The sequence below is a fragment of the Musa acuminata genome, unplaced genomic scaffold (genome assembly GCF_036884655.1).
Source record: "Musa acuminata AAA Group cultivar baxijiao unplaced genomic scaffold, Cavendish_Baxijiao_AAA HiC_scaffold_1138, whole genome shotgun sequence".
Taxonomy (NCBI): Eukaryota; Viridiplantae; Streptophyta; class Magnoliopsida; order Zingiberales; family Musaceae; genus Musa; species Musa acuminata.
In genome coordinates this window covers 4,437,821-4,464,356 of record NW_027021350.1, presented here as the reverse complement: position 1 = coordinate 4,464,356, position 26,536 = coordinate 4,437,821, and the positions used below count along the sequence as shown (strand labels likewise).

At 34.5% G+C, this 26,536-nt stretch overlaps 3 protein-coding genes across 3 annotated transcripts; all 3 read right to left on the bottom strand.

Annotated features, from left to right (window-relative positions):
* Positions 1 to 903: 903 nt before the first annotated feature.
* LOC135671152 (receptor-like protein EIX2) lies at positions 904 to 3,573 on the bottom strand. The gene has a single exon (XM_065179104.1). It carries the CDS (start codon positions 3,571 to 3,573, stop codon positions 904 to 906), a length of 2,670 nt encoding a protein of 889 aa, XP_065035176.1.
* A 14,746-nt stretch (positions 3,574 to 18,319) lies between these two features.
* Positions 18,320 to 22,232, bottom strand: LOC135671242 (receptor-like protein EIX1). Its single transcript, XM_065179249.1, has one exon. The coding sequence runs from the start codon at positions 19,813 to 19,815 to the stop codon at positions 18,454 to 18,456; it is 1,362 nt and encodes a 453-aa protein (XP_065035321.1). The 5' UTR covers positions 19,816 to 22,232; the 3' UTR covers positions 18,320 to 18,453.
* Positions 22,233 to 25,578: 3,346 nt separating this feature from the next.
* Positions 25,579 to 26,016, bottom strand: LOC135671151 (receptor-like protein EIX1). Its single transcript, XM_065179103.1, has one exon. The coding sequence runs from the start codon at positions 26,014 to 26,016 to the stop codon at positions 25,579 to 25,581; it is 438 nt and encodes a 145-aa protein (XP_065035175.1).
* Between the last annotated feature and the right edge of the window lie 520 nt (positions 26,017 to 26,536).

Below are 26,536 nucleotides of genomic sequence, written 5' to 3'. Positions count from 1 at the left end.
TCCTAATTTTGGAAACTAACATGAAAAAACAAAAAGCCTTTTGTTTATGGAGTTAGAAAAAGGAGATTAGAAGTGAATAAAATACACAGGTAAAAGGGTAACAAGTCAATTTCATGCAACATCTACAAATTGTTCTCAAGTTCTCTGCATGATGTTGCTAGCCAGCAGCCTCCGACGATAATATAAACCAATCCAGTAAACAATCATAATATTTTTCTTTCTTATTACAATTTTTTTCTCTAAAATAACAACATACTCAATAATTTTAGAACAATTAATCTATAGCTTTATTTACTCTCTGATTGGTAGGGACTGAATAGAGGAATTCAAAATCATACATATATATATATACTCTTTTAAATTTAAAACTTACTCTCTTGATAATAAAAACAACATCCTTATTAAATCTCACACCTATTTTATTTTTTTTCTCCTCTTTTCTTCCCCTGCCAAAGCCACCCTTCTCTTCCTCTATTTTATTATTTCGAAAGTAATGTGTTTGTTCCTTTAAAATCAATATACCATATTTTTAAACTATATCTTTATACGGAAGAGTTAGGTTGCAGTTCTCTTCTTTTTGTAATATTTCTCTGCTTTAAAACTATGAGCCAACTTTTGCATGATGTTTTTATAATTATGCAAACGCCAACTCTTGCGCGATGTTATAATTATGCAAACATCAAATAGAAGAAGAAGACTGTAAACAACCACATTACATAGAAATTGATCTCAAACTCCATAAATATAGCAGCCCATCCTTTCTTAGATCAACAATACAAATTCTTTTTTCATCGATCACAACCAACATCTAGGAATCCAAAATATCATATAAATAAAAAGTAGAGTGATGACATACCTTCTCCTCATCTACCGGAAAGCCAAGGATCATCCGCACTAGAAATTTTAGGATTCACGTCTCAACAATCGTGGAAGAATTAATTTCCATTGCACCCAAACCCAATCATACACATCATCAATGAAATGGAAATAAGCATGCCTCCATGCGTCTTTGAGGAAAAGAATACCACAAAATATCCAAAATCCCATCACAAATCCTAGTACCATGCTAATATAGAACCATAGCCAATCGGAAATCTCCTTCTCGTACTCTTGTATATCAGTTGTTTTATTATTAGAACAACTTTTGAAAGTTGGTGGTCCACATAAGTCAGCATTGCCCATGTAAATGGATGGATCATCGAGTGTTTGAAGTTGATGACCAGATGGTATCAGTCCCGAAAGATTATTATATGATAAATTCAAATAGCTCAAGAAATATAAAGCCGATAAGCTCTCAGGAATACTACCAGAAAGATCATTTATCGATAGATCAAGTGATTCTAATGATTTCATTCCTCCTATCTCCCGAGGGATTTTTCCTTGTAAATGATTTCTTGATAAATTTAAGTTATTGAGTTCTGCAAGGTCTCCAATTCCTTTTGGTATCTCTCCGGTTAGACTATTATTTGAAAGATCCAAACTTTTCATAAGGTTTACGTTGCATGTTAAATATTGAAGAACTCGTCCTTTCGTAAAGATATCTAATTCACAATCATAATATTTATGAGAACGTAATGTCGGTCTTATGGTACTTAAATTACCAATGTTGTGAGGTATTGAACCAGAGAAGTTGTTATTCGCAAGATCCAATATTTGAAGCGGTTCAAATCGAACAAGTTGCCAAGGAATAACTCCTGAAAACATATTTGAACGTAAACGAAGCACTACCGGTTGTAGATTTTCTCCCATCCATAGCGTTATATTTCCGACAAGATTATTTTGAGCCAGATCAAGATACCATAAATTTGTGCACTTTTTCAATGACAAAGGAACCTCACCCGAAAAACTGTTATTTTGCAGTTGCAATAGCAAAAGCTTTCTTAAAAAACCGATCGTGTGTGGAATTTCACCCGAGAAGTGATTGTTGGCCAAATTCAAGAATTGAAGATTTTGTAATGACTCCCCTAGACAATAAGGGATCTCACCAAGTAATTTGTTGTTCGCAAGGTCAAGGTATTCGAGATGTGTCCATTGGCAGATTGACGAAGATAAGCCACCGTCAAGCATGTTATCTGAGATTATCACCAATCTAACATGGGGCCATATCGGCAATTGTCCTTTAAAAGAATTATTGAAGAGAGATAGAATATCCAGTGTGGACGGTAGCATCGTTGGTAATGAGCCTTCAAATCTGTTGGAGTCCAAATATAATGTTTCCAACTTGGTGAACTTGAAAGAAGATGGCAGCTTGCCTCCTATTTGGTTGTTGGAAAGGTCTAAATATGTGATGGTAGAAGATGAAATATTCCAAAACCAAGCCGGCATTGTCCCTGCAATTTTACAGTCTGCCAAATATAATTCTTTGATCTGTGTTTGAAACTGCAACCATTCTGGAAATTGAGGTCCCAACTGACAATTGGTTAAATTTACTAATCTGAGTTGGAAAGGGGGGACCCAACTCTGCCCAATTGATATGGTGATGGAGTTGCCAGACAAGTCTAATACTTGTAATCTTGTAAGATTCTCAAAATGAACTTGTGAAATAACACCTTCAAGAGAATTTCCACCGAGATACAATTCAGTGATATTAGACATCTTACCGATGGAGGAGGAAGGCACGGAACCGTTGAATAAATTAGATCGGAGATCCAAAATGATGAGATTCGTCATTTGCTCTAGCAGACCGCTCAAATTTCCTGTCAATTGGTTGCCTGGCATATGTAATTCGTTCAGTCTGCCTAAGTCTCCAATTACATCAGGAATAACACCACGGAACCCGGTAGCAAGAAGATAAAGATGGGTAAGACTAGTAATATTCCACAACCATTTGGGTAAGGTGGAGTCGAAATTATTAGTGGAGAGATCAAGGACGGTAAGAGAGGAGGTGAAGTTGACATGGACAACAGAAGCAGGGATGGTATCGAGACCAACGTAAGACATGTTTAACACCTGGAGGGACGGCAGCATGTTCACCGATGAGAACCAATCCGGGACATCAGTTAGGTTTAACCCGCTCAAGTTCAGGTACTTCAAGGACGTGAGATGGGAGAGCCAGTCGAGGTTGTCTAGGGATGTAAAATCTAAAGCATCGCTTAGATCAAGAACGTAGAGGCTCGAAAGGTTCCCCAGCCGAGCAGGTATTCCTCCCATGAAATATGTAGAAGATAGATTGAGGTATCTCAGTTTCTTGAAGGAGCCGATGAATTCCGGTATACGGATTCCGCTGAAATCATTGAAGCTAAGATCCAAGTGCCTCAGATGAGATAAAGCAAGTAATGACGAGTTCATCATCCCCTCACCGCGTAATGCCCAATCATCTGTAGTATTCGTGTTCCGGAGGTCCAGCTTGACGACGTGGCCAGTGGTGGCGCGACAGATGACCCCCGCCCATGCGCAGCAGTCTTGGCCTACCCAAGAAGATAGCCGATTATGGGTGTCGTGGATGCCGGCTTTGAAGTCCAACAGTGCCTCCCTCTCCATGCTGAAACACCCACTTGTCACCGTGGCCCGGTGGAGGAGGAGGGCCAAGAGGCACAACAACAGTGATGATAAGAAGCGTAAAGGGAAACCCATGGCGCGCAGTTTGATCTCCCTCCCTACCTACCTACTCCTGGCCGCCACAATCAGAAGAACAGGGCGAAGGTGGAGGTGCATGCTACGCTATGCCAAATCACAAATTTGTAAGCCAACTGATGCACACAATTTCTTCCATTCCATGATGCTCTAACTTTCTCCGCTCCATTACATCATGCATGGAATTAATTGTACCGACTCGCTCTCTAAAGAAGACTTCGACTGAGAGCACACAAGTCACCTTCACCATCGGAGACTTCATATGTGACGAAAGGGGTAAGAGTTCGGATGGACGGAACCAGTGGTTATGATGCAGAGCATCATGTGGATCATGAACGTGAAGCCAAGTATGCATAGAATTGATCCAGATTACACCACTTTGACTCAGAAACAGTTGACTGACCGAAATAACTTGGGTGCAAAATAGTCAGTATTTCGTCGGTACCTAATTTACTTGGAAAAGTAGACTCTTTGGAGTTTCATTTCTAAATAGAAAATAATTTCCATTGGAGATGATATACCAAATATATTTGGATTGACTCGTGAGATAGTTTTATTCCGTTATTAATTCTCTTGATTGCTCTTTTGAAATATATAAATTGGTACCCATTATCCATGATATATAAATTGGGCATAGCTTACTCGCTTGCTATGGTTGGAATAATAAATTAAACTTTATGATTAGATAGAATTTTGGAAACTGATAGCATCGGTCTCAATCAGTGGGATAAGCACTGTTTGACAGACGTGGGGTCGTCTTCTTTAAATTTGATTGTGCATTCCATGGATTATTTTTCTACACGTCGCTGGCCAAGAAGACTTTGACTTGCGGTAAATTAGAATTTACATTAGAGATCTAAATAAAAAAAACTAATTTTTAATAAATTAGAATTTATTTCGGTACATATACCATAAATCTAAGATCTCGATAAGAGAGATACACATAGGAAAACATTTGGGTGTTCTTAAATTTCTCTTAGTAGATTTAAAAAGGATTAAGATAAAAATTCTTTCGGAAATGGACATTGTTGCCTTTGAAACCGATCCATATATTAGGTAATCAAATTTTGATTTAACAAAGAACAATAATCGTAAAACAAATCAAGGTTGTGTTGGGCAACAAACTTGCTTGAACATGCATATGTAAGAGCAACAAATCAAAATAGTTGAGTCTATGTTGAAACTTCAGGAATAAATAATATATATGCACTTGGCCTAATAAGATATGAGTCCAACATATGAAAATTGAATAATCAAAAGATGTAGATACTATGTGACCTGATAAGGAAGAATAATCAACTGGCTTATCAATCCACATCTTCACAGGCATCTTTAGGTTAATCGCTATTAAGAGAGATTGATTAATAACATAATAAGTGACTCTTACTATTTCAACCTAAAATTGAATAATTAAAAGATGTTAGTCGGATATCCAATTCATGACTTTAGGATAATGTGGAGATGATTTAGAGTAACAGAGTCAACATTTATGTCTGACATATTTTATTTTCTGTTGGAGTCTCTTAATATTTATTTTACTACAAAGACCTAATATAGAGTAGACGGATGACTTGGATCAGTCTTACCACTAAATTGGAGCAACATTGAAAGGGTTGGGATGTCACCATCTTACCACTAAATTAGAGCCGTATTGAAGTGGTTTGTTTCTTTTATAAATATCATATATATCTCTCGATTTTAAGAAAGAGAGAGAGAGAGAGAGATATATATATATATATATATATATATATATATATATATATATATATGTGAAGAATATATATACATACACTACTAAGATTATATATACATATAGAGAGAGAGAGAGAGAGAGGAGTTGTTGTTAGTTAGATGTCAAATTCATGGCCTTGGCATAATGTAGAGATGACTCGAAATGACAGAGTCAATGTTACATCTAACATGACTTTGTTTTCTACTCAGAATTTCTTAATATTTGTTTTGACTAGAAAAATCCGATATAGAGTGGACAGATGACTTAGGTTAATCTTACTATTAAATTAGAACAATATTAAAAAGATTGAAATATCATTATCTTAGGATATTGAAGAGGTTTATTTCTTTTATATATATTCTGAATATGTATCTTTAGATTTAAGAGAGAGAAAAGAATACTTTGATTTAAGAATACTTTGATTTCTACCTAGAAAGATATAAATTATTTGATGTTAACAAGAGAAGATATAGAAAGAAAATTATGCTTGAGTGGGGATGATCCAAATCTTTAATTGATTTTATATAATGAAAATTTTAATTTTCTCCGGATAGATAAAAGTTATCAAATCATTTTAAAAAGAAAAAACTATGATGACATGTATATTAGAAAAAAGTTAAACTACTAGATAATAATTCTATAATATTATTATCTATAATATTTTGAAATACCAGTAATAGAAAATTTTAACTCCACACTTTTAGATTTCCTGATAATTCAAGGAGAAGGAACTAATCATCAAGAGGGGAAGCACAAAAATTTGTTCGTCAGGATGCATTGCACTTAGAAAGTGAACAGATGCCAACAAAAACACATGTTAAAGGGTTTTAATTTTATAATTATTCCAAATATTGCAGAGACTCCTTTTTGAGTTCCATCACCTTCAATTACACACGGCATAAGAAAAAAACAAAAATTAACATATGTGATTAAGATTAAAAATTTTAAGATCATCGGCTTTGGATGACAAATCATAAAAGAAACAACATTAAGCCACCAAGTAATGAAATGGCAATCTCATGGATCAATTTCCAGAAGCAAAAGAGAGAGCTTCAAAAAGGAGAGCAGGGATTTAGCCTATATGTCAATCATGAAGGATCAATCATGAAAGAGTCCGTGTATACATTTACTGGGCAATTGTATCTATCTATTGGCTATCTATTCGTGTCCATGCGCTGCAATTCGGTCAAACTTCTGCTGCTATGATAGATCTGTTTTGGAGTATATAACTCTCATTGGTTAAGGCTTAACCGATAGAATGTATGACATGAAATATAATAAATGTAATGTATGACATGAAATATTTTTTTTTTAAGTTATAAAAATTTTTAAGTGAAAGATATAATATTTTATCTTGTCCTACTTGTGATAATCTTATATATTTTTTCTATGGAAAATACTGTTGAACTAGACTACTCTTCCTTTGGACTTCAAAGCCGGCATCGACGATGCCTATAACCAGCTATCTTCTTGGTGGGTAGGCCGAGACTGTTGCGTCGTTTGCGACACCACCACTGGCCACGTCGTCAAGCTGGACCTCCGGAGCACAAATACAAATGATTGGGAATTACGCGATGAGAGGATGAACTCATCATTACTTGCTTTATCTCATCTGAAGCACTTGGATCTTAGCTCCAATGATTTCAGAGGAATCCGGATCCCGGGATTCATTGGCTCCTTCAAGAAACTGAGATGGGGAACCTTTCAAGCTTCTACGTTCTTAATCTAAGAGCTGCTTTATGTTTTTGCACCCCTTGTTGACAACCTCGATTGTTTCTCTCATCTTACCTCCTCGAAGCTCCTGGACATGAGCTGGTTAGATCTAACCAATGCCCCAAATTGGTTCTTATCAGTGAACATGTTTCCTTCCCTCCAAGTGTCAAGTATGTCTTCCATTGGTCTCAATAGCATCCCGGCTTCCATTGTCCGCATCAACTTTACCTCCTCTTTTACCATCATTGATCTCTCCTTTAATAATTTCAACTCTACAATGGTCGGAGAATATTAGTAGTCTTACCCATCTTGATATTTTTAATTCCAGGTTCCATGACATTATTCTTGCTGCAATTAGAGACTTAAGACTCATTTTTCTTGATCTAGGAGGCAATCGACTCGAGGGTATTGTATCGAGATCCATTGTTGATCTCCATACACCGAAAATAATTACATATGCCGAGGAACCAATTGACAAGAAATTTGAGCATTTGGCTCGATCAAATGTGAAATCTTATCATTTTGGATCTCAGATTTAATTTATTCAATAGTTCTATACCTTTATCCATTAATAAGTTGTCTAATCTCACTGAATTGGAGTGTTAGATCCCCCTTTTCAACTCAGACTCTTATTCTAACCAAATGTCAGTTGGGGCCCCAATTTCCAAAATGGTTGCAGTTCCAAACACAGATGCAAGAGTTGTCCTTGAAAGATTGTAAAATTGCAGGGATAATGCCCACTTGATATTGTAATATTTCATCTACTATCATCACATTCATAGACCTTTCCAGCAACCAAATAGGAGGCAAGCTACCATCTTCTTTGAAGTTCACCAACTTGGAAAGATTTTATTTGGATTCCAACATATTTGAAGGTCCATTGCCTACAATGCTACCGTCTAAACTTGATACTCTATATCTCTCCAATCATTCCTTTACAGGGCAATTGCATATATTGCCCCATGTTATATTAGTGTCAATCCTAGATAACATGCTTGATGGTAGCAAGCATATCTTCATCAATCTGCCATGGATATATCCACAATACCTTGACCTTTTGAATAACAAATTATTTTGTGAGATCATTTATTGCCCGGGGAGTTATTATAACATCTTTATTTCTTGAATTTGGACAATAACTACTTGTCGAGTGAAATTCCACACACGATTAGGTTTTTAAGTAGGCTTTCAGTTGAAAAATAACTGTTTTTGGAGTGAGCTTCCTTTGTCATTGCAAAAGTGTACCGGCTTATTCATTCGAAAACCTATGACAACTAGTAGTGCTTCAAATATGTTTTATGGAGTTATCTCCCGGCAACTTGCTCGATTTAAAAGCCTTCAAATATTGGATCTTGCCAATAACAACTTATCTGGATCAATACCTCACAATATTGGTAATTTAAGTACCATGAGATTGACATCACAATATTATGAATTTTATTATTATAAATTTGATGTCTTTATGAAGGGACAAGATCTTTATTATTCAAAATGCAACATAAATCTTGTGAAAAGTTTGAATCTTTCGAACAATAGTCTAACAAAAAAGATCTCAAAAGGAATTGGAGACCTGGAAGGACTCAAGAACCAAAATTTGTCAAGAAATTATTTATAAGGAAAAATCCCTAGAATTTGGTGGATAGGAGCAATGGAATCACTAGAATCTCTTGATCTGTCGATAAATGATCTTTTTGGTAGCATTCCTGAGAGCTTATCAACTTTATCTTCCTTGGGCTACTTGAATTTGTTATATAATAATCTTTTGGGAATGATACCGTCTAATCATCAACTCCAAACCTTTATTGATTTATTCATTTATATGAGCAATGCTAACTTATGTAGACCATCAATTCCCATAAGTTATTCTAATAATAAAACAACATAGAATGATATACAAGAGTATAAGAAGGGAATTTTCGGGTGGTTATGGTTCTATATCAGCATGTGATAGTGTCATGAGTACCGTTAACTGATGAGTCGGCCCGGTTGGTCCACTACTAAAGGTGCAAGCTCATCCAAGTGCCTCTTCCTAGCTGACGTGGGAGACTTAGTGAGATGAGACCACATAAGTTGTCTGGTCGGAAGCCATTCTATTGGTGAGGATCCGGTTCAATATGGCTGGGTGGGTGGATTGGGATCATTCTAGTTGTAAGGTTCCTCTCTAGGGGCTAAGTTGTCCAGGTGTCTTCAGGCGGCTAGTGATCTTGCTTAACAGGCCAATGCTGGGGTTGCCCGGTTCAGCTCCTTCGATGCTTAAGTTAATGAAAGGGAGAAGACATTAGTGTAAGATGTATGACTAAGTTAGTATGTAGAGAGCCTCTCCTCAACTTGAGCTGATGGGTTCATTTTTATACTTGATCCTTGGGTTTTCTTATTGGCTGATCGAGGATAAGATTAGGTTAATCGTCTAATCATTCTAGTATATGATCTTGATTAGGTAGAGCGGTTATTGTCAATTATTGATGTGGGGCATATCGGGATGTACTACGGTTCCATTTTGGGGCCGATGACTTGGAGCTCTACTTAGAGGTCAACTTTTATGGCAGATTAGCTGGCATGGGATAAAAGCATACCTATCTATATGGTACTAGAATTTGTGATAAGATTTTAGACTTTTTATGGGTACAATGGTAATTAATTATTCGATGATTGTTTGGAGGTTACTCCTAAAGCTCTTACTGTGAATGAACCAAGGCTTTACGATAGATAGGGAGAAGGAATGCCTTCACTTTACTTTTTATTTATATGGTATTTTGGATTTGTTGATGCTGTCTCTCATCAATGAAAAAAATAATTTGTGTTGTTGATCTAAGAAAGGATGGGCTTCTATATTTATGGTGTTTGAAGATAGGCATGATCAATTTCTATATAATGTGGTTGTTTATAGTCTTCTTATATTTGAGACTTGTATAATCATAACATCATGCAAGAGTTGGCTTATGGTTTTAAAGCAAAGAAATATTAGATATAATATTTATATGTAATATGGTTGCATAACTCATTCAGATGTGACAAGAACTAACGACAACAAATATAAGAATTTTAAAACAATCACATAAGGCTCAATTGAGAGAGAAATTTTAGATGAGAACAAATATAAGAATTTTAAAACAATCATATAAGGCTCAATTGAGAGAAATTTTAGATGAGATCAAGTTCAAACCGGTAGAAACAAGAATAGGTAAATTTGAAAATAAATTTGTTTGGACAGAATCTGTGAAATATATTTCATAATTTATTTGAATAATCAATTATACTCTATTTTACTCAAAAAAGATATTATTTGAAAGATATATGAGTTTATTTTAAGATGAAGTAAGTTTTGTATAAATTAGAGTTGTCTACGAAGAGTTACAACCAATTTAGTATAGAGAGATAAACAAAATTTATCTATCTTGCAAAATCCAAATGATAGAAAAAATAAACATTTTGGTACGCATTTGCTTTCTAAACCTTTCAAGGTACTGAAAGAAAAATATAAGAGTCTAGTTTCCAAAAGATTAAGTTTTGCCCAAATCAGAATTCTATAGAAAATCTTATAGTTAAAACAAAGTAGATAGTTTAGAATTCTTAAAAATTTCAAATTAGTAAATTTGTAGCTCAAATTAGGTTGATATCATTAGTAAAGACAAAACTCTACAAAGTACTCATAATAAAGAAGAAATCAAGGATAAAAATATACTGTAGGATGGGATAGAACATTTGTCAATGAAAAATTTGCTACCAAGGGTGATGAATTGGTTTAAAACCTCAACCAAAGCAACACCTCTCCTTTTTCTCCTTCATTTTTTCTTCCCTTCTCTTCTATAGTCTATAATGGGTTGTAGTAAGGTTCTCATTTGATAAGTTTTCTTTTATTTTTTCTCCTTGTATCTCTTTGGTTTAGCTAATTGAAAGATGACAAAGTGACAAGCGTGCATTAAGAAAGCATAGGTGTCATAAATGGAACAAGTATAAGTGATATTATCCTTAGGTCAGATAGTGACACGTGTTCTCCACATTTTTTTAACTTAATATGAATCCTTTCACAAATCATATTTAAATTCTAGAATTCACAATTAGGTCCCTAACCTAGCAATAAACCTCCAATAGAGAATCATTTAATGTAAGAAATTATTAAATAATTCTTATATTAAAATAATAATAAAAACTATGAATATCATAAATAATTTAAAAATAAAGGATATTACATATAATGAAAGAGACTATATGAGCAATGAGTTTGATCTTTTCTGTAGACAAAAAGGTATTGAGAGGTAATTTATATATTGTACAATCATCAATAGAATAGTGTGACAGAACAAATGAATAAGGCTCTTTTGGCGAGAACAATTCAAGCAAAAGAAGTAAGAATCGCTTGTTACACTATTAATCAATCTCTCTCAATAGCGATTAGGCTATAGACACCTATGGAGATGTGGATTGGTGAGCCAATTGATTATTCTTCCTTATCAGGTCACATATTTATTGCTCATGTTTCAACATAGAGTCAACTGGTGCTCTTATACATGTATGCTCAAGCTAGTAGTTGCCCAACACAATCTTGATATGTTTTACTATTATCGCTCTTTGTTAAATCAGAATTTGATTACTTGATATATGGCTTGAATTCAAAGTCAACCAATGTCGACTTTCAAGATCGTCTCATGCTAAGATATCAAAAAACAAGAAATTTAGATTGAAACTTTGCAAAAACTACACTAGGGTGAACATGCAAGTCCCCTTTAATACTAAAGTCAGAAAAGAGTTTAGAAAATTTAGTAAAGTAGTTTAAATCAGAAGTGAAGAAAGGAGAGTCAGTTGAAAATGCATATGCGAGACCTTTTATATTGCTATAGAGGTTGAGGTTGCAATAAATATCGAGACGATTATGCATGTTGTGCGATAGTCGTGAGATCGATAACATATAAAAATGAGGGTGTGTACATATGTATGGTTTTGTGTATACTTAAGATAGTTTAATTTTCATATTAATTTTTATATTGTTAGATTAAAAAATAATTTTAAAATTATATAAAATTTTAAAATATTTTAAAATTGATTATGTGATCCGACCAATTGATTCATTAATCCAACTTCTGACCCAATGACTTAAGGTTCAAATCATTTTATTATTATTATTGTCTTGGTTCCATCTTGCTAAGTAGGTGATGGTGCATGTCCTACATGGACTCATGGGTTCTTCCGGTGGAAACATACATGAGTTTATCTTTCGATTTAAATCATGTATGCTCATCCAAAATGAATAAGCTTATATTTTTTATAATAATTATTATTAATTTTGCTTTTGTCCTCGAGAAGAAGGAACTTTGATGACCCTGACGTGTCCATTCAGGCTGAAACGACTTGTACTTGTAAAGTCTTTACAAGTCTAATGAGAGGAAGAGGACGCAACCAATGTAGCCAATTTTAAAGCGAAAGTGTATGTTGTTCTGATTGATCTTTCAATGACTCTATGTCTCTGTTGAAAGTCCAAATTTTTACTACGTACATTCTTGTAGACTCGGCATGAGAAAATAACTTATATACTCTTTTACATAAGTTTGAAAAAAAATTTCGTCTTTCTGAATATCACTCATCGAGACCCGTAACAAATCCTAATTCCTTAAGAATTAATTTTTTATTTACATCTCTAATATAAATCTTAATTTTAATTCATAAAATTTTGAATCGAATTAGAATTCCTCCAGTAATTTGAATCTAATTAAAAGTAAATAAATTTATGAATCATAATATTTTTTAAGTGTAGAATGGGTCGGTAAGTCAAAGTTTATAACTAAAGAAACACATCAACTAATTCAAGGAGGAGAAACTAACAATGAACTGAGAAAGTGAATAGATACCAACAATTAAGGCTCCTTTTTTTTTTTTTTTTTTTTTTTTGAGTTCCATCACTTTCAATTACATAGACCTGTTAAATCCAAATCTATGCATGCACTTGACACAATACAAAATAGATACATCCATAATGTCCACATATAATAGCAACGACATATTGAGCTCTCAAACACAAATTAGTTCACTAAAGACATCTCATTAATGGATTGTTACATCACAAGTCTCAAGAGTTTGAACCATAAACAATTTAAATTGTTGCCTCAATACATAACTAAATTCAATCTACTCATAGGCATCTGAAAAATTTTAACAAGGATATGCGTAACCATAACTTAGTAAACACCAAAACTCATATATTAACAAAAATTATCATAGATGCATTTTAAAATACTATACATAAATGTTAAACCCTCTTTTATGCTTACATAAAGAGCAAACAAGCATATAAGATAACATAATCTTTAAAAACATTTGCATAACAAAACGTAAGCCAATAGATTTTATTTTAATACAAAGATTTTCATTAACTAATCATGAGTCAATATAAGTATAACTAAGCTTTCATATCTATATTCATCAATAGTCACAACTATAACAAAAGGGCATATACTAAAACAAAAGTCAATGTTAATGGTTATGACCATATTATATTCCAGTGACAAGAACTAAAAATATATTCAACCTCCATGATATAAGTAACAATATAACATTTAAAAATATAATAATCAAATATTTTTAATTATTTTAAACATATGCAATATCCACAAGCTTATTTTCAAAAACCAATTTAACATTTACAAATTACATAACTTCATTATTAACAAATATATTATTAGATTTGAAAACAAGTTAGACAAATCATTGCATGCATACCTTAATCGTAGACTCTTATAATTGATATAGTGATCAAGACCCTTCTTTTTTTTTTTAAATCAGTCAAATAATATAAACCAATCCACTAAATAATCATAATATTTTCTTTCTTATCTAAGAATGATTATTTTTCTTCTCTAAGATCACATCATACTCAATGATTTTAGATTAATTAATCTATAATCCTATTTACTCTCTGATTGGTAGGGGATGAACAGGAATTAAATATCATTCATATATATAATCTTTCAAATTTTAAACTTACACCCTTGATATAAAAACATCATCCTTATTAAATCTCACACCTCTTTTTTTTTTTTCTTTCCCCTTTCTCCCTCTACCAAAGCCACCCCTCTCTTCGTTTGTGTCCAATCACACGCTACACAAATTATAATATCTATTCTATCATTTCGAAAGTAATATGTTTGTTCCTTTAAAATCAATATAGCATATTTCTAAACTATATCTTCACAGAGAAGACTTGGTTGTGTGTTCTATTCTTTTTCTAATATTTCTCTGTTTTAAAATTATGAGCCAACTCTTGCATGATGTCATGATAATCAAGCGTCAAATAGAAGAAAACTGTAATCAACCACATTGATCAATACGTATGTTCAAACACCATCAATATAGCAGCCCATCTTTTCTTGTATCAACAATACAAATTCTTTTTCCATTAATCACAGTCAGCATCTACAAATCTAAAATACCATATAAATAAAAAGTAGAGTGATGTACCTTCTTCTCATCTACAGTAAAGCCTTGGATCATCAACACTAGAAATTTTAGGATTAAAATCTAAACAATTATCAAAAGATTAAATGTCATCGCACCCATCCATATGTCTTTGAGGAAGAGAATACCACAAAAGGTTCAAAATCCTATCACATATCCTAGTACCATGCCAATATAGAACCATAGCCACTCGGGAATCTTCTTCTTGTACTCTTGTATAATATTTTGAATTATTTTATTATTAAAACAACTTTTAAAAATTGATGGTCCATATAAGTCAACATTACACATATAGATGAATGGATTAATAAAGGTTTGGAGTTGATGACTAGATGGTATCATTCTCGAAAGATTATTATATGACAAATTCAAATAGCTTAAGAAATATAAAGCCGATAAGCTCTCAGGAATGCTACCAGAAAGGTCATTTATCATATATCAAGGGATTCTAATAATTTCATTCCTCCTATCTCCCAATAGATTTTTCCTTGTAAATGATTTCTTGATAAATTTAAGTTCTTAAGTCCTGCAAAGTCTCCAATTCCTTTTGGTATCTCTTCGGTTAGACTATTGTTTGAAAGATCCAAACTTTTCATAAGTTGCATGCTACATTTTAAATAACAAAGATCGTGTCCCTTTGTAAAGCAATTTGATTCATAAGAACAAAATGCATAATATTGTGATGTCGATCTCATGGTACTTAAATTATCAATGTTGTGAGGTATTGAACTAATTATCCGTAAGATCCAATATTTGAAGTCGTTTAAATCTCACAAGTCGCCGGGGAACAACTCTAGAAAATATATTTGAACGTAAATGAAGCACTACCAGTTGTTATAGATTTTCTCCCATCCATAACGTTATACTTTCGAAAAGATTATTTTGAGAGATCAAGAAACTGTAACTCTATACAATTTTTCAATGATCGTATGTGGAATTTCACCCGACAGGTGGTTGTTGCCCAAATCTAAGTAATAAAGGTTTTGTAATGACTCCCCTACACAACAAGGGATCTCACCAAATAATTTATTGTTCGAAAGGTGAAGGGTTTGGAGATATCTCCATTGGCAAATTGATGAAGATATGCCACCATCAAGCATGTTATCTGAGAATGACATAAATCTAACATAGGGCCATATCGCAATTGCCCTGTAAAAGAATTATTGGAGATAGATAGAGCATCAAGTGTAGATGTAGCATCGTAGGCAATAGACCTTCAAATCTGTTGGAATCCAAATATAATTTTTCCAACTTGGTGAACTTCAAAGAAGATGGCAGCTTGCCTCCTATTTGGTTGTTGGAAAGGTATAAATCTTTAATGGTAGAAGATGAAATATTCCAAAACCAAGCGGGCATTGTCTCTGCAACTTTACAGTCTGCCAAATATAATTCTTTGATCTGTCTGCCAAATATAATTCTTTGATCTGTGAAACTGCAACCACGTCTGCACCTTTGTAGGATCGTCGATGTACGTTTCAGCGATTCTGATGTTTCTACCCGTGTCGATGTATCCTTCATCGACTTGTTACAGTATTTCAGTTTCGGAGTTCGTATAGCCACGAGTGACGCCACAGTCGATGCTCACAAATACTGCACAGATGATTTGTTGCCTCCATACATAACCAAATTCAATATACTCGCAGTCATCTAAAAAACTTTAACAATAAGGATATGAACAACCACAATTTAGTAAACACCAAAACTCATATAGTAGAAAAACTTGTCATAAATGCATTTTAGAAAACTATACATCAATTTTAAACCCTCTTTTATTCTTAAATAAAGAGCAAACATGCTTTTCAAATCATTACTTTTAGCATAACAAGCACATAAGATAACATAATATTTAAAAACATTTGTATAACAAGACATAAGTGGATATATTTTATTTTAATACAAAGATTATCGTTCACTAATTATGAATCAGTATAAGTATAACTAAGCTTTCACATCTAAAATTCATCGATAGTCATAACTATAACAAAGGGCATATATCTTATGGCAATAACTATATTATATCCCATAGAATCATGAGGTATAATATATAACCCCATAAGAAACTAGTTTAAGAACTTAAGCAATACATAACCCCAATTGGTAAGATCCAAATTAAAACTAACTAATTAAACAATTAATCATCATTTAAATTAACATATTGATGCATCATAACTCCTTAGGTATCATTTGAAATATGTCCAATAATATAGCATTTGAAAATATAATAATCAAATATTTTAAATATTTTAAACAAATGTATTATTGACAAGCTTATTTTCAAAGCCAATTTAACATTTGCAAATCACATAACTTCATTATTAGCAAATATATATTATTAAATTGGAAAACAAGTTAGACAAAATAATTCCTTAATCATAGATTATTATAACTGATATAGTGATCAACACTCTCCTTCTTTTCCTAAATCATTCAAATAATATAAACCAATCCAATAAACAAATATAATATTTTCTTTCTTATCCGAGAATGACTATCTTTTCTCTAAGTCCACAACATACTTATATCTTCATCCGGAAGACTTGGTTGTATGTTCTCTTCTTTTTCTAATATTTCTCTACTTTAAAACTATGAGCCAACTCTTGCATCATGTTATAATTATGCAAGCCTCAAATAGAAAAAGACTTTAAGCAACCACATTACATAGAAATTGATCAATACCTATCTTCAAACACCATAAATATAGCAGTTCATCTTTTCTTATATCAAGAACACAGATTCTTTTTTCATTAATCACAATCAGTATCTACTTATCCAAAATACCATATAAATAAAAAGTAGAGTGGCGACATACCTTCTCCCAATCTACCGTAAAGCCTTGGATCGTCCACAGTAAAAATGTTTGGATTTAAGTCTAAACAATCATCAAAAGATTAAATACCATTGTACCCGGAACCAATCATACATATCATCAATCATATGGAAATAAGCATGCCTCCATGCGTCTTTGAGGAGGAGAATACCATAAAAGGTCCAAAATCCCATCATATATCCTAGTAGCATGCTGATATAGAACCATAGCCACGGGGGAATCTCCTTCTTGTACTCTTGTATAATATTTTGAGTTGTTTTATTATTAAAACAACCTTTGAAAATTGGTGGTCCACATAAGTCAGCATTGCCCATATAGATGGATGGATCAATAAAGGTTTGGAGTTGATTACCATATGGTATCATTCCCGAAAGATTATTATACGACAAATTCAAATAGCTCAAGAAATATAAAGCTGATAAGCTCTGGGGAATGCTACCAGAAAGGTCATTTATCGATAGATCAAGGGATTCTAATGATTTCATTCCTCCTATCTCCCAAGGGATTTTCCCTTGTAAATGATTTCTTGACAAATTTAAGTTCTTGAGTCCTGCAAGGTCTCCAATTCCATTCGGTATCTCTCCGGTTAGACTATTGTTTGAAAGATCCAAACTTTTCATAAGAGTTATGCTGCATTTTAAATAACGAAGATCTTGTCCCTTTGTAAAGACATCTGATTCATAAGAACAAAATGCATAATATTGTGATGTCAATCTCATGGTACTTAAATTACCAATGTTGTGAGGTATTGAACCAGAGAAGTTGTTATTGGCAAGATCTAATATTTGAAGCTGTTCAAATCTAGCAAGTTGCCAAGGAACAATTCCTGAAAACATATTTGAACGGAGACGAAGCACTATCAGTTGTTGTAGATTATCTCCCATCCATAGCGTTATACTTCCGACAAAATTATTTTGAGCCAAATCAAGAAATTGTAACTCTATACAATTTTTCAATGAGAAAGGAAGCTCACCCGAAAAACTATTATTTTTCAGTTGCAAATACCAAAGCCTACTTAAAAAATCGATTGTGTGTGGAATTTCACCCGACAAGTGGTTGTTGCCCAAATCTAAGAACTGAAGATTTTGTATTGATTTTCCCAGACAATAAGGGATCTCACCAAGTAATTTGTTATTCGAAAGGTCAAGGTATTCGAGATATGTCATTGGCAGATTGATGAAGATAAGCCACCGTCAAGCATGTTATCAGAGATTGACACCAATCTAACATGGGGCCATATCGGCAATTGCCCTGTAAAGGAATTATTGGAGAGGTATAGAGTATCGAGTGTAGACGGTAATATCGTTGGCAATGGACCTTCAAATCTGTTGGATTCCAAATGTAATCTTTCCAACTTGGTGAACTTTAAAGAAGATGGCAGCTTGCCTCTTATCTGGTTGTTCGAAAGGTCTAAAAATATGATGGTAGAAGATGAAATATTCCAAAACCAAGCGGGCATTGTCCCTGCAATTTTACAGTCTGCCAAATATAATTCTTCCATCTGTGTTTGGAACTGCAACCAATCTGGAAATTGAGGTCCCAACTGACAATTGGTTAGATATACTAATCTGAGTTGGAAAGGGGGGAACCAACTCTGTCTAATGGATATGGTGATGGAGTTGTCATACAAGTCTAATACTTGCAATCTCGTAAGATTCTCAAAATGAACTTCTGAAATGACACCTCCCAGAGAATTTCCACCGAGATACAATTCAGTGAGATTAGACAACTTACCAACGGAGGAGGAAGGCATGGAACCGTTGAATAAATTAGATCGGAGATCCAAAATGATGAGATTCGTCATTTGCTCCAACCAACCGCTCAAATTTCCTGTCAATTGGTTGCCCGGCATATGTAATTCTTTCAGTCTGCCCAAGTCTCCAATTGCATCAGGAATAACGCCATAGAACCCAGAATAATGGAGATCAAGATGGGTAAGACTACTAATATTCCCCAACCATTTGGGTAAGATGGAGTTGAAATTATTGAAGGAGAGATCAAGGACAGTAAGAGAGGAGGTGAAGTTGACGTGGACAACAGAAGCTGGGATGGTGTTGAGACCAACGGAAGACATACTTAACACTTGGAGGGAAGGCAGCATGTTCACCGATGAGAACCAATCTGGGACATCGGTTAGCTTCAACCCGCTCAAGTCCAGGTGCTTCAGGGAGGTAAGATGGGAGAGCCAGTCGAGGTTGTCAACAAGGGGTGCAAAACGTAAAGCAGCTCTTAGATCAAGAACGTAGAGGCTCGAAAGGTTCCCCAGCCGAGCAGGTATTCTTCCCATGAATTTTGTGTAAGAAATTTTGATGAAGCCAACTTGTGTTTCTAAATCATTGTAATAGAAACACAATAAACAAATGCGGAAACGAAATAGCGTACCTCCAGCCATTGTCGCCAAGAATTTCTGCAAAGGTTTCTTCTTGAACTTTGGTTCTTCTCGGCTCAGAACTCTCACTTTAGATGGTGTAGGAAAGCCTTTCGCTTCAAAGAGATGATTGAACCAAGGGACCAAAATCCTCATGTATATATAGTTGTTCTCCCATCAAGAACATTTATCATCACCAAATCATAACGTTCAAGAATTAATTCAGATTTGTAACGTTTGGACCATAATGAAAAACTTTAATAATATTAAATATTTAATTTAATAATAACGGTTTCATGTTTAAAGAATAAAAAACTGAAATCATTTAAACCATAATTAATGAAGAAATTCATGATAATCAATTATGAATCTTAATGATAACAATTATATTATTATTAAATTAGATATTTAATAATAACGGTTACATTCTCCCACTTGGTCCATACGTCTATCTTAATAATTTGAATTAATTTTTCTTGAACAACTTTCTTAAGAAATAAATACACGAATCATAGCGATAAGTCCTCTAAAAGCGAGTATTATCATCCATGTATCACGATGTATTTAGTTTCTTAATCTTAATATGGTAATATTACTTAATGAATAAACCTTATGTTTATTCTTGGTCCAACAACAATATATTTTCTCAAAATAATATGCGCATGAATGAGAAAATTTCACAATATATATAAGAGTTTCAATATCATTACAAAGTGGAACCAAGTCCCATTTTCTCTACATGATCCTTGAATTTCAGAGGTGGCATGCCTTTAGTCAAAGGATCAGCAATCATCAATTCAGTGCTAATATGTTCAATGATCACTTTCTTTTCTTTTACACGTTCTCTTATGGCTAGATACTTAATGTCGATGTGTTTACTTCGACTTCCACTTTTATTGTTTTTAGCCATAAAGACAGCAGCTGAATTGTCACAGAAAATTCTTAATGGCCTAGAAATAGAATCCATGATTCTAAGCCCAAAAATGAAACTCTTAAGCCATACACCATGTGAAGTAGCCTCAAAGCAGGAGACAAACTCAGCTTCCATGGTAGAAGTAGCAGTCAAGGTCTGCTTAGCGCTTCTCCAAGAAATAGCTCCACCGGCCATCATAAAAATATATCCTGATGTTGATTTACGAGAATCAACACAACCGGCGAAATCTGAATCTGAGTAACCAATCACATCCAGATTGTCTGTATGTCTATACATAAGCATGTAATCTTTGGTTCCTTGTAGATACCTCATCACTTTCTTTGCAGCTCTCCAGTGGTCCATACCTGGATTACTCTGATATCGACCTAGCATCCCCACAATAAATGCAATATCAGGTCTAGTACAAACCTGAGCATACATAAGGCTTCCTACGACAGAAGCATATGGGATGTTTTTCATTGATTCCCTTTCAAAATTGTTCTTTGGGCATTGGTTCAAATTGAACCTATCACCTTTCACAATGGGAGCAACACTTGGTGAACAATCCTTCATCCGAAATCTTTCTAAAAGTTTATCAATATAGGTTTCTTGTGATAGACCTAAAATGCCTCGAGGTCTATCTCTATAGATCTTAATGCCAATGACATAAGATGCTTCACCCATATCCTTCATGTCAAAATTTTTAGAAAGAAATTGTTTCACCTCATGCAGCAAATCCTTATCATTGGTTGCAAGCAAAATATCATCTACGTATAAAACAAGGAAACATATTTTACTCCCACTAACCTTCTGGTATATGCATTGATCCATGAGATTTTCAACAAATCCGAATGAAGAAATCACTTCATGAAATTTAAAATACCATTGGCGGGAGGCTTGTTTTAAGCCGTATATAGACTTCCTAAGCTTGCAAACCAAGTGCTCACCAACACTAGAGGAGAAACCTTCAGGTTATTTCATATAAACCTCTTCCTCTATATCTCCATTAAGAAATGCTGTTTTCACATCCATTTGTTGCAACTCAAGGTCAAAATGAGCAACTAATGCTAAAATAATACGCAGAGAATCTTTCTTAGATACAGGAGAAAATGTCTCCGTATAATCGATTCCCTCTTTTTGAGTAAATCCCTTTGCAACAAGTCTTGCCTTGTATCTCTCAATGTTGCCTAACGAATCTTTCTTAGTTTTAAAGACCCATTTGCAACCAATGGCCTTTGCTTCATTAGGCAACTCTACAAGATCCCAGACTCCATTGCTCATCATGGAATTCATCTCTTCTTTCATAGCATCATGCCACAAATTTGACTTTTTGCAACTCATGGCTTGTGAAAATGTTTCAGGATCATTTTTTGCTCCAATATTATAGTCAGATTCTTGTAGATATACAACATAATCACCAGGAATTGCTGATCTTTTATTTCTAGTAGATCTTCTTAATGTTGTACCAATGGTTCCTTGAGGAACTTGTGGTTCAACTAGTTGTTCAGGAGCTTGTTGTAATTCCTGAACTGCTTGATCTATTAGAATACTATCAACAACTTGTGGAATTTCAATGATTGGTTGTTCAGCACTAGTTTGTACTTGAGGAGTGCTATGAACTATAACTAATCTATCATTTGATGTGGAAGGTTGAGATTCTATATGATCATGTGCTGAAACTATGTTCCTGAAATGATCGCTCCCACTAATCACATCATCCTCAAGAAATTTAGCGTTTCTTGATTCCACAATCCTAGTTGTGTGAGATGGACAATAGAACCTGTAACCTTTGGACTTTTCGGCATATCCAATGAAATACCCACTAACAGTCCTCGGGTCCAGTTTCTTCTCTTGTGGATTATATATCCTAACTTCAGACGGACATCCCCAAACGCGCATATGTCGCAAACTCGGTTTCCAACCTTTCCATAATTCAAATGGTGTCTTTTGGACAGCCTTGGTTGGAACTCGGTTTAATATATACACAGCCGTCTTTAGTGCTTCAGTCCACAAATATTTAGGAAGATTGGAGTTGCTAAGCATACTCCGCACCATGTCTAATAATGTTCGGTTTCTTCTTTCTGCAACACCATTCTGGTCTGGAGAACCAGGCATAGTGTATTGGGCAATAATCCCATGTTCTTGAAGAAACTTAGCAAAAGGACCAGGTGCTTGTCCATTTTCAGTATATCTACCATAATATTCTCCACCCCTATCTGATCTCACAATTTTAATTTGCTTACCACATTGGTTCTCAACTTCAGCCTTAAAGACTTTGAAGGCATCCAATGCTTCATTTTTATTATGAAGCAAATATATATACATATATCGTGAGTAATCATCTATAAAGGAGATGAAGTATTTCTGACCATGTATGTCCATGTCTGGACAACATATATCAGTATGAATTATTTCTAATAAGTTTGAACTCCTATTAGCACCCCTTTTAGACTTATTAGTCTGTTTTCCTTTAATACAGTCCACATAAGTCTTAAAATTAGTAAAATCAAGAGTACTAAGTACCCCATCTTTAACTAATCTTTTAATTCTCTCTATGGAGATATGTCCTAATCTCCGATGCCATAATATAGAGGAGTCCTCATTAATATTACACCTCTTAATGCCAGCGTGAACATGCATTGAACCTTGAGTATTATCATTTTGTAATAAAATACGGTAAAGACCGTCAGACAAAATACCATTCCCAACACAATCAGATTTATATAATAAACGAAATAATGTGTCTTTAAAATTAAAGGAATATCCAAATGGTACGAGTCTGGAAACAGAAATTAAGTTTCGTGAGAAACTTGGTACATAAAAGGTTCTTTCCAATTTTAAAACAAAACCACTACTTAAAGTTAAAATGCATGTTCCAATTGCTTCCACATGTGAGCCCATCTTATTTCCTGATAAGATGCTTTGCTCACTTCCCACTGGCTTCCTTAGGTTTTGCATACCCTGCAAAGAGTTTGCAATATGGATTGTTGATCCAGAGTCAATCCACCAGGTGTTAATATTAACATTGACCATATTAGATTCATAACATACATATGAGGTTGGTTTACCTTTCTTTTCAAGCCATTGTTGGAATTTCGTACATTCCTTCTTCATGTGTCCCTTTCTTTTACAAAAGAAACACCTTGCTTCTTTCTTGATATTAGCTTGGGGTGGTATTTTACCTTTTCCCTGCTGATAAGCTTTTTGATTGGCTTGATGTTTGTCAGTTTTGTTCTTCCCTCGAGTGGTTACCATCAATGCACTCTCACCCAATTCCATTACTAGCCTCTCTTCTTCTTGAACACACATGGTCATTAATTCATTAATTGACCATTTGTCCTTATGTGTATTGTATGAAATTTTAAAAGAGCTATATTGAGGTGGAAGGGTGTTCAGAATATAGTGCACCAGGAAGGATTCTGACATATTAACCTCAAGTTTCTTAAGTTGAGCCACAATATCTCGCATTTGCATTATGTGCTCACGCACACCCTTTATGTTGGTGAGTCTAAGGGATGAAAATTTCATTATAAGTGTGCTTGCTAGTGCCTTATCCGAAGTGATGAATTGTTCATCGATAGCCTTTAGCAAGTCTCGGACATTTTCATGCTGGTCAACAGAACCACGTATGCCAGCAGTTATCTTAGTTTTGATAAACATCACGCTGAGCCGATTGGATCGCTCCCATCGCTCATATAACGCGATCTCAGTTAGAGTGCTGGTATCAGTGACTATAGGTGGTTCGTCTTTTCTAATAGCATAATCAATATCCATCCACCCTAAATGGAGGAGAACCCTCTCCTTCCATATCTTATAGTTATCACCACTAAGTTCGGGAATATCACATCGAATATCAGAGAAATTAACAGTTTGAGAAACTACATAAAATCAAACATGCTTATGTCAAAATTTGAAGCTTAATAGACTAAATTACATGTTTTACCAACGTGAAATATGCCAAAAATATGAATCTCATGACATAAAAATTGCCTGTGGGCTAAATTCTTAATTCAAATAGATTCATATGGTCTTCATGATAAAACTATCAAATTATATTCCAATTCATAATCCTTGTGGGTAAATTATGAAAATAATCTGATATTTTATCCTGATTAATTATATTAAATATAATAAAAGATCCTATGGGATAACAATTATTATACGAAATATAATCAATCACAATATGATGTCTAATTACTTATGTGATCCTTATTTTAACTTTATATATAATTTTAATTAATTAAGGATGCTGTGGCTAATTCTTAATTAATTAAGATTATATGGATCACTAGACATTTTAAACATAAAAAATTTGCTCATAAACATATTTTAATATAACTAAATATGCATACATAATATGAGCATTTTACCGACTAAAAATGTTGAAAATGATATTTCCTCATGATTTTCAATAAAATATATCAAGAAGTTTTCAAGAAGAAACCAAAATCAAATCATTTTCATGGCATAAAAATGAAAACCTTTTTTCATATCAAGGCAGAGGTCATTTGGCTCTGATACCAAATGTAAGAAATTTTAATGAAGCCAACTTGTGTTTCTAAATCATTGTAATAGAAACACAATAAACAAATGCGGAAACGAAATAGCGTACCTCCAGCCATTGTCGCCAAGAATTTCTGCAAAGGTTTCTTCTTGAACTTTGGTTCTTCTCGGCTCAGAACTCTCATTTTAGATGGTGTAGGAAAGCCTTTCGCTTCAAAGAGATGATTAAACCAAGGGACCAAAATCCTCATGTATATATAGTTGTTCTCCCATCAAGAACATTTATCATCACCAAATCATAACGTTCAAGAATTAATTCAGATTTGTAACGTTTGGACCATAATGAAAAACTTTAATAATATTAAATATTTAATTTAATAATAACGGTTTCATGTTTAAAGAATAAAAAACTGAAATCATTTAAACCATAATTAATGAAGAAATTCATGATAATCAATTATGAATCTTAATGATAATAATTATATTATTATTAAATTAGATATTTAATAATAACGGTTACATTTTGTAGAAGATAGATTGAGGTATCTCAGTTTCTTGAAGGAGCCGATGAATTCCGGCATGCGGATCCCGCTGAAATCATTGAAGCTAAGATCCAAGTGCTCCAGATGTGATAAAGCAAGCAATGACGAGTTCATCATCCCCTCACCGCGTAATGCCCAATCATCTGTAATATTTGTGTTCCGGAGGTCGAGCATGATGACGTGGCCAGTGGTGGTGTCGCAGGCCACTCCCTTCCATGTGCAACAGTGGTGGCCTGTCCAAGAAGATAGCCGGTTGCGGGTGTCTCCGACACCAGCTTTGAAGTCCAGCAGCGCCTCCCTCTCCAAGCTATAACACCCGCCTGTCACCGTTGCCCCGTGGAGGAGGAGGATGCCCAAAAGGCAGAATAACGATGATGAGAAGGATAGGGTGAAAGCCATGGCGCGCAGTTTGATCTCCCGCCCTACCTTCTCCTTGCCGCCTCAATTAGAAGAACAGGGCGAAGGTGGAGGTGATGATTACATTGACTTGACCTGGCGACTTGATCGGAGAATTGTGTAGATCTTATCGTGGAAGCCCGTCATCGACCGCTAAAGCTATTTTGTGGACCCCCGCTTGACCCCTATTCTAACCCCGTCGGTCGTCGGAGCAGGTGGAGGCAGCAGTGGGGAATAAGAGCGAGTGAGGGTTGACTTGACTTCAGTGTCGGGGTTAAGTAGATGACTTTTGCGTGCTCTCGTGGTTCCCATTTCCTTCTTTTCGGTGAAGGAGGAAAGCAGCCATCTTTGGCGGAGTCAAGTCAAGTCAAGTCAAGTCAGAAGGTGGAATCTTGTCCACGTCTTTGAAGGGGTAAATAGATCCGCGCTTGTCTCCTGCCTCACCGAATTCTTTCGTGGAACTTTCTCGTTCCTGTGATTTGGCACCGTTCACCGTCTTCCTCTTTTGTGGCTGCGAACGGGG

Excerpts from the sequence above, each read along its gene's own strand:
- LOC135671151 (XM_065179103.1), bottom strand. The coding sequence starts at position 26,016 with ATGGCTTTCACCCTATCCTTCTCATCATCGTTATTCTGCCTTTTGGGC.
- LOC135671242 (XM_065179249.1), bottom strand. The coding sequence starts at position 19,815 with ATGAGGATTTTGGTCCCTTGGTTCAATCATCTCTTTGAAGCGAAAGGC.
- LOC135671152 (XM_065179104.1), bottom strand. The coding sequence starts at position 3,573 with ATGGGTTTCCCTTTACGCTTCTTATCATCACTGTTGTTGTGCCTCTTG.